The sequence below is a fragment of the Mchenga conophoros genome, linkage group LG14 (assembly GCF_057382185.1).
Source record: "Mchenga conophoros isolate Kocher_MC1m ecotype Shallow Benthic linkage group LG14, M_conophoros_male_GT1.1, whole genome shotgun sequence".
NCBI classification, from domain to species: Eukaryota; Metazoa; Chordata; class Actinopteri; order Cichliformes; family Cichlidae; genus Mchenga; species Mchenga conophoros.
In genome coordinates this window covers 27,243,501-27,256,947 of record NC_140539.1, presented here as the reverse complement: position 1 = coordinate 27,256,947, position 13,447 = coordinate 27,243,501, and the positions used below count along the sequence as shown (strand labels likewise).

General features: G+C 40.4%; 1 protein-coding gene across 5 annotated transcripts; it reads left to right on the top strand.

The window, feature by feature from the left end:
- The first annotated feature begins 1,658 nt into the window (after positions 1–1,658).
- On the top strand, positions 1,659–13,423 carry dyrk1ab (dual-specificity tyrosine-(Y)-phosphorylation regulated kinase 1A, b). Of its 5 annotated transcripts, none has more exons than XM_085243685.1 (12): positions 1,659–2,499; positions 4,302–4,371; positions 5,831–6,027; positions 6,343–6,435; positions 6,905–7,093; positions 7,303–7,450; positions 7,557–7,843; positions 7,995–8,141; positions 8,420–8,560; positions 8,689–8,992; positions 9,270–9,394; positions 9,718–13,423. In XM_085243685.1, exons 2-12 carry the CDS (start codon positions 4,362–4,364, stop codon positions 10,303–10,305), a joined length of 2,229 nt encoding a protein of 742 aa, XP_085099811.1. In that variant the 5' UTR covers positions 1,659–2,499; positions 4,302–4,361; the 3' UTR covers positions 10,306–13,423. The 5 variants fall into 5 exon arrangements, with proteins under 5 accessions (XP_085099811.1, XP_085099815.1, XP_085099813.1 ...); XM_085243689.1 differs by having other exon boundaries at positions 4,302–4,404; XM_085243686.1 differs by lacking the exon at positions 1,659–2,499 and adding an exon at positions 2,659–3,329.
- Positions 13,424–13,447: the final 24 nt, after the last annotated feature.

Sequence of the window (13,447 nt, the reverse complement as noted above, 5' to 3'; positions counted from 1 at the left end):
TTTCCGGGGGCGAGGTCACTGAGGCAGTTAAACAACTCCTTGGTGGCAGAGCCCCTGGTGTGGATGAGGTCCACCCCGAGTTCCTGAAAGCTCTGGACGTTATAGGGCTGTCCTGGTTGACAAGCCTCTACAATGTTGCGTGGAGTTCAGGGGCAGTACCCCTGGACTGGCAGACCGGGGTGGTGGTCCCCATCTTTAAGAAGGGGGGACCGTAGGGTGTGTTCCAACTACAGGGGGATCACACTCCTCAGCCTCCCTGGGAAAGTCTATGCCAGGGTGCTGGAAAGGGGAGTTCATCCGCTAGTCGAACCTCAGATACAGAAGGAACAATGCGGTTTTCGTCCTGGTCACGGAACACTGGACCAGCTCTTTATCCTCCCAAGGATACTTGAGGGCACATGGGAGTTTGTAGATGTAGCATGTAGAAAACGTGAAACAGTGATGAACATTTCCTCGAGTGGCTGGCCTACCAAAATTACTCTAAGAGCACATCAACGATTCATCCAAGAAATCACAGAAAAACTCATCTAACAAACTTCAGGCCTCACTTGCTTCAGTTAAGGTCAGAGTTCATGATTCAACAATAAACAACAAAGCAACAAAAAACATCCCAATGATCCCCAAGACCTCTGGGAAAATATATTTGGTTTACTGAAAAGACAAAAGCGGACCTCTTTGGAAGGTTTGATTTCTATTTCATCTGGTATAAAACTAGCAGAGGCTTTTGTAAAAAAGAAACTCATATGAAGAGTTAAACATGGTGGTGGTATTGTGATGGGCTGTGGCTGTTTTGCTGCTTCAGGCCTTGGACGACTTGCCCTAATTGATAGAACCATGAATTCTGCTCTCTTGCAGAAAATCCATGAGGAAAATGTCCAGAAATCAGGTTGCGCCATGAAGATCAAGGGCACTTGGGTTATGCAGCTGGACAATTTGAAATATAAAAAATAACAAAATTAGGTTTTTAGAGTGACCTAGTGAAAGTTCAAGACTAAATTTGATTGAGATTTGCATGCCCTTAAAAAAGTCGCTCATGCTTGAAAAATGCCCAACGAATTAAAACAATCTTAAAATTATTTTGTTTATCTGAAAGATGTGAATGCATGCAAAGAAGAGAAACAGAAAAAATCAGGAAGAAGGCTAATTATTTTGCTTAGCAAATAGATTTAATTAATAATTAATAAAGATGTTCAGTGAAATTTTTTTTAAAGATTCTACCTACTAACTTACCAATTTTGTGAAGTGAGGAATTCCAGCAACTCCCCAAAACTTTTTACAGTGTATGCTTTATTAAACAGTTTCATCATTTCATCATTACTGTGTCTAATAATGACTATTTTTTTTAAACAAAGATAGATATTAAAGAAATAAAACGTTTACACGTTATTAACCTTTTGTTATTGTTATGACCATTTGTTGGCTGAGCTAGAATCTCTTTGTGGTTATATTGCTGTACAAGCTGTATCTTTAGACGGTGAAAATAACCGTCTAAAGATACAGCTAAATATTGAATCTCTTCTGGTTGATAGCAACAGGCCAAACGCGGTGGAAAAAGACAGACAGGGACACCACCGGAGTTATGTGTGTCCTGTAACGCGGGCAAGTTAGATCTTATTCGTCATTGGTACATCCGGGTACCTTTTTTTTTTTGATTGACAGTTGCCATGGCAACAAGCTAGAGCATCGCCATTTTGTCAGGAGGGTTTTTTTCCCCAGCTCAGTCTTTTCAAATGTTCTCCCTTCCCGCCGGAATAATGCTGTCAGTGGATATATGTCTGACGTTTTTGGATATCGAAATGCGTCTAGTGGATCGGATTAAGAAGATCAAGAGACCGACGTTTTAACACAGTTGAAATAATTAGGCGGCGCCGCACTAACTCAGTTGTCCGTGTCTCTGGTCCACCGGGCCGGTTCACTGCGCAGGTTTGGACCGCGCGCCATTTTGTGAAAATTGACACAAAATTCCTAACCAAAATTACCAGAGGACACGGATTCCGTTTCACGTTTAAAATACTCCGGATTTAACCGTGTTCTCGTGTTTGTCGAAGTGGCCGGCGCCAAATTTGCGAAGACGGCGTAAAAATCTGAATTTGGCAGAACATTTATTTAGCGGTGGCTAGATTCGTTAGCTTGACGCTAGCCACAGAAGCTACAGCTAGCCAATGTTAGCTGCGTTCATTTTGTCAACTAGCTAGCCAGCTCGCTAAGGTTAGCTGGTGAGTTATGCGTGCTAGTTATCGTTAGCATGTCGCTTGTCATCAGCTGATAGTAACGTTAGTCAAGAGTTTCTTCGACAGGCGATGTTTTTCCACAGTGCTTGGGACATGAACAGCGCAATGAACCTGACTGGCGAATTATTTTAGCCGGTCAGAGGACGGGGGAATTGGATTTAACGTTAACATTACTCGCTAACCGTGCAGGGAGGGGAGAATCTCAAGCTGGATAAGTTTCCTCATCATACAGGTTATTGGACTTTAAATGAAGATCGTGCCATCAGAGGTGAGCAAAAGCCTTTGCGAAAGCGTCCAGGTTAACGCTTTCGTGGATGTATATGTTGTGTGTAACGTCAATGGTTAACAATGATGGACGCGATCGTGAAGTTGAGAAAGGTAGCTTATGGTATGGCGGCTAGCTAACGTTTTGTGGCGGCGCCGACTCCGCTGGAGCCACCTATAACGTTTGCTTTCAGTCAGTAGGTCAACTGATTATTAATGTCAGACAGAAACAGCATCCGAACTGGTTTTTGGACTAACCTAGAGAGAGAGGGGTGCAGCGGATTGTGTGGGTTTAGACGAAGAGTCATGCTGGCACAGTGTTAACGTTAAAGCTAGCCCTGCGATATTAGACTGTCATTGTAGGATTGAAGAAAATGTTGCTCTGCTGGCTCATATTTCCGTTGTGGATTACTGTCTAACTATATTACTTGCAGAGGTGTAGTTTTTATTTTTACAGCAATGGAGTGCGGAAGCTAACCAGGCTAACGCCTCGTAGCTAAATCGGCTAACTCGGCTAATGGTTAACGCTGACTTGTTGACGAACCAGCTGAATGGGCCCCACAACCCGCTGGCTGCACACACAGCGTCACTAGCTAACGTTAACACTGGATTGGTGAGAGATATGCTTGCTTGTCCTGCAGTTTTCAGGGTAACGTTAACGACGACGGCGTTAGCTAGTTAGACTGCTAACGGTAACGTGAGCCTGAATACGTTTGTCATTTATGCGTGGAATTGGGAGTCACATACACGAACGATATGTAGCAAGACTGGCCGCAAATTAACACTGAATATGCTTCCTAAATTCCAACCATGACGAGCGCTACCCCATCATCTGTAAGTACAGAGCTACCCGGCGACGGTCTTTATACACGAGCGTTAGGCTTTTAATTGTTTTGGGTTGGTTTCGTTTGATTCAGCTTTGGAATGGATCTAATCGGTTGGGCGTGAGAAGATGACACGCAGACTTGTTATAGAGGTCTTTAGCCATCACTTATGATATGATACGGCTAGTAATAGCAAGCTAGCTGTCGTTATATTTACACACCTAAATAGGCCCGTTGATGCCGTAATGACTAGAGCCAGGAAAGGAACTGTTCATATGTCAGTACTGAAAATTAACAAGAATCAGACATTTAGGGGAGACTAAAGAGCCACAAGTGCGCTTGCAAAATGGCTTTGTGTTAAAATAGAGCTGATATTTTCCCCTGTGTGGTTTGTCGTTTTTTTTATTAAATGACAATTTTACCTCTTAGTTTTGTTAGTATAGTGCCTGCCATTGTTTGTGAATTTCTGTCAAACCAAACTTTTTCAGTTCTTCCTCAAAACAGTAATGGCAGTAAGGCCAGTTAGGTTCTCAGTAGCAGATGGCTATTTTAAGTTAAAGTATTGTGTATTTAATTTCACCCCATTTAGATTATATTTTTAAAATCGGTATGAACATTCTGAGAGGAGGTCAAGTGCTCTTCTAGATCCACAACAATGCAAATCCTGTTTTAGTTAATGTCTGTAATAGAACTATTTAGAAGTTTCACAAGAACTATATGTATTAAGTATTTCAAATATGTAATTTCCTGGGTCTTAACTATCTTTACAGTAAATGCACAAGTAGCTTGAAATTTTCAAATTTGAGGTCTGTTTGTAAACTCCCTCCATTAACACATTTACCCCAAGTGAGCTTCTTAAAGTTTTGGGGTGTCTTCTGCTGTCTAGCAGTTCTCTGTCCCTTCTTATGAAAAGTTTAACCACTATGAAGTTAAGTCCCACCAAAGATGCACAATGATGATATTCTGTTTTTATTCTTTGTAGTGGGTTGTGGTTTGCTGCTGGACTCTCCTCCCAGGATGATATGAAATTTTACAGGAGAAGATGCATCCAGGTTAGCTGCCATATATTAAGCCTTAACCCTTTGGTGAGGAAGTAGTGCTCTTCTAGGAGCTTCTCTTTCAGTTTTGTTGTTGTTTTAAATTCAGACTCAAAAATTTGTAGGACTCTCTTAAGGGGGGTAAAAAAGTCAAGTAAGGATGAATAATTAAGAATTGTCAGTACAGAATTTACCATTTAATTCATTGCAATTATTTCATTGCAGAGCTCAAAGTAATTAAAATTTGCTTAGTTTTTTTTTGTCTGAACTGAACAAGCAGTAAAACAAAGTAGTTATGACAAATGGAAGTGCTTTAAATTTAAAATGTTGTAAAGTGTGTGTATATAAAAGTGAAAAATAAGTGTTACTTTTCAAATAGTGTTTGACTGTGCTCCATCTTCTTACAGTTCCTCTTATTTCTGTCAGTGGATGTGCTTTTTTTTTTTTTTCTCCTTGCTTTTCGAAAGCTGGGTCAGCTTTGTAACGCTCTCAGATGGAGTGCAGGTTTTGGGCTGTGCAGCTATTTTGCTGTCAGGCTCTTGTGTTGAAAGCAACGTCTAAGTGTGCCAAAGTTCAATTTTATTTCTTGTTTATTTCTTGTTTTCTCATTGGAAAATGGGAGCAGCTCTGCCCTGGCAACAAAAGTAGGCTATTTGCATACTGCGTTGTGATTGGTCTGTGCATTGATGGGCTTGCCAAATCACGCTGTATCTCTGTGGTGATAGGCTATGCTAATTAGGTGCTGTTGCTGGGATTCTGAATAGTGGTTACTGTGTAGCACTGGTGAATTGTGTTGTCTGGTGAGAGATGCTGATAGCTGAACATGCTATTTAATAATTTTTTGATTCCTTCTGGCTTAAAATGAAGGATGATTCACTGTACAGTGTGGAGATGCTTTATTTCCACCCCTTTTCACTGTTAAACCTGCTGTTTTGCTCCTTTTTCTTCACAAAGGTTAATATGTTACTATTGTATTTTATTTTGTGGTAATCCTCTAATGCTGTTTTTTTTTTTTTTTTTTTTGCTTTAAATGTTTAACAAAAGACACTTTGTATTAACCTGACGTTTCTCTTAAATATGTATTCATTCTTGCTATTCTCAACATCATTTTTGCCTCTTTTTTTTCTTTTTTTTTCTTTCTTTTTAAAGAACGATCTTATTTCACTATACATATAAACACTAGAAATGCATAATTTGCATAAGTATTTTATTTTCCCAAAGCTAAATTTAGGTTCTTTTTTGTGTTAAGGGAAGCATTGCCTGTTTAAGTAGCAAAACAAAAAGGCCATTTGTATTTTGTCTGTACAGTAAGTAGAAAATATATTTTTCATTGTCTTTTTGGCCACACATCTCTTGTGTGGAGGAGGAAATACAATAGTTTCAAGTCAAGATTATTACATTTTTTTGTTCTTTTCTTACCTATAATGTTGAATCAGTTAATTTTGCAACTCAAAAGAGTGTTAATTTCTTCCAGGAGGAGAGACTTCAGCATGCAAACCTTCGTCCGTCCGGCTTGCGCCCTCTTTTTCTTTACACACTGCTGGTCTTCAGATGGCTGCTCCAATGCCCCATACGCACCAGCAGTACAGTGACCGCCACCAGCCAAGCACTGACCAATCTGTTACGGTCTTACCGTACAGCGACCAGACACCACAGCTCACTGCCAATCAGGTACACTAACCCTACCCTTCTCCACCTCCTGGATTTCCTTTCATCTTAACCCGGCAATACTTTTTGTGGTTTATTAAAATCCGGTTCACCTTTTGTTGCTGTCACCAGGCAGAGTAGCTGCTTGTCAAATGTTTTCTTCACTCTGGTCATGTCATGACAATAAATAAATAAATACTAATACTAATATTGTGCAAAATCAATTATAGTGCATTTAATGATAGCCCTTTAACACTAAGCTGTATCATCCAGAGCTGCTGTGTATAGTTCCCCCCCCCCCCCTTAAAATGCTGTTATTTCCCTTTTGTGATGCTTCAGAGGCACATGCCCCAGTGCTTTCGTGACCCAACTTCAGCTCCCCTGAGGAAGCTCTCCATTGACCTTATCAAAACATACAAACACATCAATGAGGTTAGTTTTGTTTTCATTACATGTATCTAGAGCTGCAATAATTAAATTTGAAATTAATAAGCTGTTATTCTTATTGTTCTACTACATGTTTCAGTTAGTTTTACAAGTAGAATTGTATATACTTTTATATTTGCTGTTTCTTTTGTCATGTGTGATATTGTGTTAATATATCAAGAATTTGGATTGATGGTCAGACAAAACAAGATATAGGAAGGTGTCACCTTGATCTGACAGCCTTTTTTGTTCTATTTATTGTTATTTTGTTATTAAATAATAATAATTTGTTATTAGTGGCATTGTAAAGCGCTTTGGGTGCCTTGAAAAGCGCTATATAAATCCAATCCATTATTATTATTATTATTAAAGCGATGAATTGTTGCACCTTAAAAAAAAAAACTTAAGTGTTTGGCATTGTTTTTACGTTGTAATAGTCAGTGAAACTTATGTGAACTGTTTTTTAAACTTATAGGTGTATTATGCAAAAAAGAAGCGACGGCACCAACAGGGTCAGGGTGAAGACTCCAGTCACAAAAAAGAGAGAAAGGTCTTTAATGACGGCTATGACGATGACAACTATGACTACATCGTCAAAAATGGGGAGAAGTGGATGGACCGCTATGAGATTGATTCCTTGATAGGAAAAGGATCATTTGGACAGGTGCTTAATTTATACATTGTGCACCATATACACATGATTTGAATCATGGCATGGAGAAAATGCAGGTTTTTATGAGAAAATTATGGTTTACTTTTCATCTGTATCACCAGAAGATTTGTGAAGCAACAGCTGTAGGTTTTTTAGCTGTGGTTAACAGTCGGCAAGTAATTTTCAGAAACGATACTATTTGTTGTTTTTGGCATCTTTAGGTTGTGAAAGCATATGACCGAGCAGAGCAGGAATGGGTTGCCATTAAGATCATCAAGAACAAGAAAGCTTTCCTCAATCAAGCCCAGATTGAAGTGCGGCTCCTAGAGCTCATGAACAAACATGATACCGAGATGAAGTACTACATTGGTAATCAACTCTTGAAATTTGCATCTGATCATAAAAATCATATCAAAGAAGTTAAAATGGCTTTTTCTGTATTTGACTCATATGGGTACAATTTGGTTTGCTGCAGTTCACCTAAAGCGTCACTTCATGTTTCGGAACCACCTCTGCCTCGTGTTTGAGATGCTGTCCTACAATCTATATGACTTGCTCCGAAATACCAACTTCCGTGGCGTCTCACTCAATCTCACCCGGAAGTTTGCCCAGCAGCTATGCACGGCGCTACTCTTCCTGGCCACACCTGAGCTCAGCATCATCCACTGTGACCTGAAGCCTGAGAACATCCTCCTTTGTAACCCCAAGAGGAGTGCCATCAAAATAGTGGACTTTGGCAGCTCATGCCAACTGGGCCAAAGGGTACTTTTACCATTTTCTTTAGCAACGTTCAAATCAACATATATAAAAAAAATATCTCTGGGAAGTGTGCCATAAACTTTTTGCCCCTGAACACTTGGTGTTATATTAGATAAAAGGTCTCATTATCCCTGTTCTTTTACCCTTTTTGTAGATATACCAGTATATCCAGAGTCGCTTCTACCGTTCCCCAGAGGTGCTGCTGGGAATGCCCTATGACCTGGCCATTGACATGTGGTCCTTGGGTTGCATCTTGGTAGAGATGCACACTGGGGAACCTCTGTTCAGCGGAGCTAATGAGGTAAAAAAAAAAAAAAGTGAAACACTACTTAGGTTTGTTCTATGCTGTACCACTAATAATAACAAATAGCAATAGCTTTCACCTCATGTTTACATTTTTCTTTAAAATGTCAGATAAATGTTTAAGAATAGTCATCTTTAGATTGACATTTAACTTAATGTATTAATAAGAAGTCTTCAGTCTGCTTTAAGTTGCAAGTATAAATGTCAAAGGTTTTGTCAAATATTCCTTTCTGTCAGCATGACAGGAAGTAACTTTATTATTAACACTTTGTCCAGGTGGACCAGATGAACAAAATAGTTGAGGTTCTTGGTATCCCGCCTAATCACATAATGGACCTAGCCCCAAAAGCCAGGAAGTTCTTTGAGAAGCTTTCGGATGGTACATGGAGTGTTAAGAAGACCAAAGATGGCAAAAGGGTGAGCTCTTTTCTTTGTGCAGATGCACTCTTGCCACAATTTGTTTTGTTGAATGTTCTGGAATAATTACTGTAGATTTTGGTGATACACGAGTTGCCTTTAATGTGACGGTCCTCTGATTTAAATAGTATAAGCCTCCAGCTTCACGGAAGCTCCACTCCATCTTGGGTGTGGAGACAGGGGGTCCAGGTGGCCGGCGGGCGGGGGAGTCTGGCCATGCTGTTGCTGACTACTTGAAGTTCAAGGACCTGATCCTCCGGATGTTGGACTATGACCCTAAGAGCCGCATCCAGCCCTACTATGCCCTGCAGCACAGCTTCTTCAAGAAGACTGCGGATGAGGGGACCAATACAAGCAGTAGTGTGTCTACAAGCCCCGCATTAGAGCAGTCCCAGTCTTCAGGAACCACCTCCAGCACCTCCTCTAGCTCAGGTAACAGCCACCAGCTACAGATTCTGGGTGCAGTGTTAATTCTTTTTAAGTAGTAACATGTGTACATCTGTATGTTCTTGCATTAGGTAACATGGTTAAGTAACCAAAAAATTTGCTGACTTTGTTTGGTAAAATGCGGTTTTTGTAAACTGTTTCTTAACTCTTACCACAAGTAAAATGACCAAGAAAAACAACATGGTATGAAACCCATACAGCTGTGTGGGACAGAATTTGACATATTTGAATTGCTGAGGCTTTTGTTTTGTTTAAAACTCAGGAGGATCATCTGGGACAAGTACCAGTGGTAGAGCCAGATCAGACCCTACCCATCACCACTTGCATAGTGGAGGACATTTCGGCACGGCAATGCCTGCCATGGATGGTGACAGCCTCTGCCCACAGGTCAGTAAGGTAGCTGAAAATTAAAAAGTTGTACTAAGTTCTTGGAATGCTGGTTGATTAAACCAAAACTTAATAGCTTTTTTTTTTTTTTTTTTTTTTTAAAGTTCATACAAATGACTTCCTGTTAGTGTCATACAAGACTTCCTTCACTCATCAAAAATATTCTTGAATTTATTTTTCATGTATGACATGTTATTTTATTATCAGTATTACTCGTCAGAAATGGTCACAGTTCCTGAATTGTGAATTTTAATTTTGTTTAGTTTATGTTCTCAAAGAAAGGTTTTAGCTGTATTCCACTACTGACTCTTCTTATTTGACAGGCAAGACAGCCTTACCCACCACCGCTGGTGTGGGGAGGTGGCGTCGGACCCGAATCAGTCACTGGAGAGACCCACCCAGTCCAGGAGACCACCTTCCATGTCCCACCTCAGCACCCTAAGGCCCTGCATCCCCACTCACATACTCATCACCACCATGGGCAGATGATGGCTACACGTCCACGCCCACGCCACTACACTTCCCCGACACACAGCTCCTCAACACAGGACTCCATGGAGGTGGTTCATGGCCATCTGTCCATGACCTCCCTGTCTTCCTCTGCCTCCTCTTCCTCTACATCGTCCTCTTCCACTGGGAACCATGGCAACCAGGCCTACCAGCTCCGCCATTTGCCCGCTGGAGCCCTTGACTTTGGTCAGAATGGTGGGCTGAGCATGGGGCTAGGTGCCTTCTCGAACCCACGGCAGGAGACTGGCATGGCAGCGCACCCTGCATTCTCCATGGGAACGAACACAGGGCCTGCCCACTACCTAGCGGAAGGCCACCTGGGCATGAGGCAGGGCATGGACCGGGAAGAGTCTCCAATGACTGGAGTGTGTGTGCAGCAGAGTTCTATGGCCAGCTCGTGACTGCACTGACATTTTGCTGTGTGTTCCCCCTGTGCGTCATTTTTAAGGTGGTGTTTTTTACTACAAGGTGTGTTGAGAACAAAAGCTGCTCACGTCAGAAGGGAGATATCACTGAACCGCTACTACAGAGATAAACCTTTGTTAAAAAGTATATATGTAATTTTCACCAGTTTTTCTTTTGCAATCATTAGGCACAAAATAATACTGCGGAATAACCATAGTGAGATTGAGACATCCATTTTACCATTTCACCAGTTTCATGTAACCACCAAGTAATCACCATATGGTATTATGTGGCAAAATCTTCTAAGGAGCATTTCAGAGCAAAGTTTGAAGCTGTTTTGCAGGTAGCTGTTGGTGATGAAATGCTTGGCGTCCTCCTTCGGTTCAAACCATGGACTGCCTGACATTACTGTTTCACTGGTTCTTAATTATTTTTGCCCTTTTTTTGTTTTGTGAAGTTTCACGTAAAAAGCTGCTTGTAAATCCTGTAGCTTGACAATGAGGGGAAGTGTTTGCGGTGATATTTCTTGTTGTTGGTCGGTATTGTGTAACTCTGTCAAAGGGGAGCACATAGCAGTGGAGTCCCTATGCGTGTGCTGGCCGGGTGGAGAGGAGACCCCGCAGGTGGATACTGGCACCAGCCGGGGTCCAAGAAGAGGGAAGCACCACCCCTCAGGCCTAGAGGCCCCGTAGTCCTGCAAGCTGCAACCGGGCCTGGCACAGGCGAGAGCAGCGATGGGCGTGGGAGACGAAAGGATCCAGCCCAGTGAAAGGAAGACAGTCAGTGGCTGGTTCTAGATAACCCTTTGGCCTTATGACTCATGGACTTGGAATGGGATGGAGCTGGACATTATCATTTGAATTAAGATGGCTTTTCTCTATTTTTCTCTCTAGACAGCCCTTAATTCTTTAAAGAAATTAAAACAACTTAGAAAAGGTAAACACGAATGGTAATTTGAGGCCTTTCTCGACAAAGATTTCGTCTTCAGCAGGGCCCCACATAACAGGGTCTTATTGTACACAACAACCTCCTAAACATTAATTCCTTGAAATTTACTGGTTAAGGATTTTGCAGTGGAAAGAACTATTCCAGAGTCTACCCTTTTATGTTTTATTTTTCCCCCCCCTTCTGCATGTAGTTCCTCATCAGAACCACCTGCACAAGTCTCTCCATCCAAAACATGGAAACTGAAGAAAAAAACGAGTTAAGTGACTGCCTTTTTTTCTCCTCAAATTATGCTGTGAATTTTACAAGAATTTATTTTCCCTTTGGATATGTTTTTATACCAAAGCAGTTGTTTTATAGCATATAGGTGTCTGTAACCAATAATGTAGCAGTTCACCACTTTGACGCAAAGTTTATCAAGATCTTATTTTAACGTCAATACAAACAGCTGCAATATATTACTTTAGCAAAACTGGACACCGTTGTCGAGACCGTTGGCTATTGTGTATTCTGGCCAGATTTGTTTGCAACGTTTTACCAAAACTGTTTCCATATTAATTGGTAGATTATTTTGGGAGTCTTTTAAAACTTTGGTATGTTAGAGAATTTGGTAGTTACTCTGCAGGCTCCGGAGTAGCAAGATAGAGGCTGATGGTTTAAAAAAAAAAAAACAACTTAAAAAAAAAAAACACAAAACACAAAAAAAAAAAAAACACAAAACAAAGGAGACTAATGCGTTCTATTTCTGTGTCGTCGTTTTTCTTTTGCCCCCATCATACTATTTCAAAGGGTGTTGCTGCCTTTCATACATCATTTGGTCAACTTGGCTAGTTTCTGCCGTGAAGCAAGACTGTGGCAAACCAGTTTGTGTTGAATGGTATTGTTCTGATTTGGTAGGGCAGATCCCCACGATTGTTGTCCTATTCAAAGGGAAAGGGTGTCTGTCAGCCCACAATAACATGCTTTGCCTTGGCATAAATGCATGTTCTCAAAACATTACAGTCAATTACCAGATTTATTATTATTATTATTTTTATTTTTTTATATCAGGGATTTTGAAGTGCTTTCTTTCTTCTGTTGCTCATCTTACCAGCTTTGAAATTAGATATAAAAAAAGAAAAGAAACCCTGCCCACAGCCACCTTTCAAATTAAGGGCAGGACACAGGTCATGCTGTTGTCATCTTAAAGGAAAACCACCATATGAATTCATGCTTGGCATTTTCCATAAACACAAATGTAAAGCTACCTATATTGAGATTGGAGTTTTATCTGGATGTCAAGGTTATACTTGCAAATTTGCAATCATTTTTCATACCCCGCAGAATTTGAGAAATTTAGAATTAGCCGGTGGTTTTTATTGCTGGCACTCATACTGGTACTAAACATTCCAAAAATAAAGACTGAAAGAAAAAAGAATTTGACTGCAGTGACTCGTAAGTGTGCGCCTATTTCAGATCATGCTGATTGACCTCTTATTTAGAGCAGTTGTCATGAAATGCAGCCCCTTTTTAATAGTTGAAATAGAATTTATGTATATACTTATATTTTTTTAATAAAGGAAGTATAGAACTCACTACCTTGCTCCTGCTGGTATGTTGATTATGTTTGTCAATTTGGTGACCATTCAGTGGGCAGGAACTCCTGTTTTCTTAGTGGCAAAACCTTGCCTTTTGGCAAAGGTACTTGACTACATCAGGACAACACTATGAGGTAGGGTTTGAATCAAACAGGGAAAGCTAGATCTTCAAACCTTAATAATTTTCACAGGGTATATTGTAAGTGCATGTACATCACAAACCTTACTTTTTGGTTCTATGAGAAGCACATGGTTGGAGGAAAAAAAAAAAAAAGGTTCCATTGTTCATAAGCCTGTTCAGTTTGTGGGTTACACACAAACACCTATACTTGTTGACATATCTGAACACCCGACAGAAGTTGAAATCCTCTTATTTAATTTGGATTTATCCTTTTCATTTTTGAGTTCACATTTTTTCACTTTTTTTGTACATGCAACATGCACTATAGAATTGAACAGCATGGGGGAAAGGATAAGTCCATGTATCCACAGATTGTAAGATCTAGTCAAGACTTTGCTGTGTTTATGACAATGCCCTTTGTATTATATTAAGACAGTCTTATGTATGATATATAAAAAGAAGTTAATTGAATTGCTCTGTGTCTCTTTATTGTCC

Excerpts from the sequence above, each read along its gene's own strand:
- dyrk1ab (XM_085243685.1), top strand. Across the intron at positions 6,028-6,342 it reads CACAGCTCACTGCCAATCAG|AGGCACATGCCCCAGTGCTT; the intron begins GTACACTAACCC and ends GTGATGCTTCAG. Across the intron at positions 7,844-7,994 it reads CATGCCAACTGGGCCAAAGG|ATATACCAGTATATCCAGAG; the intron begins GTACTTTTACCA and ends CCCTTTTTGTAG.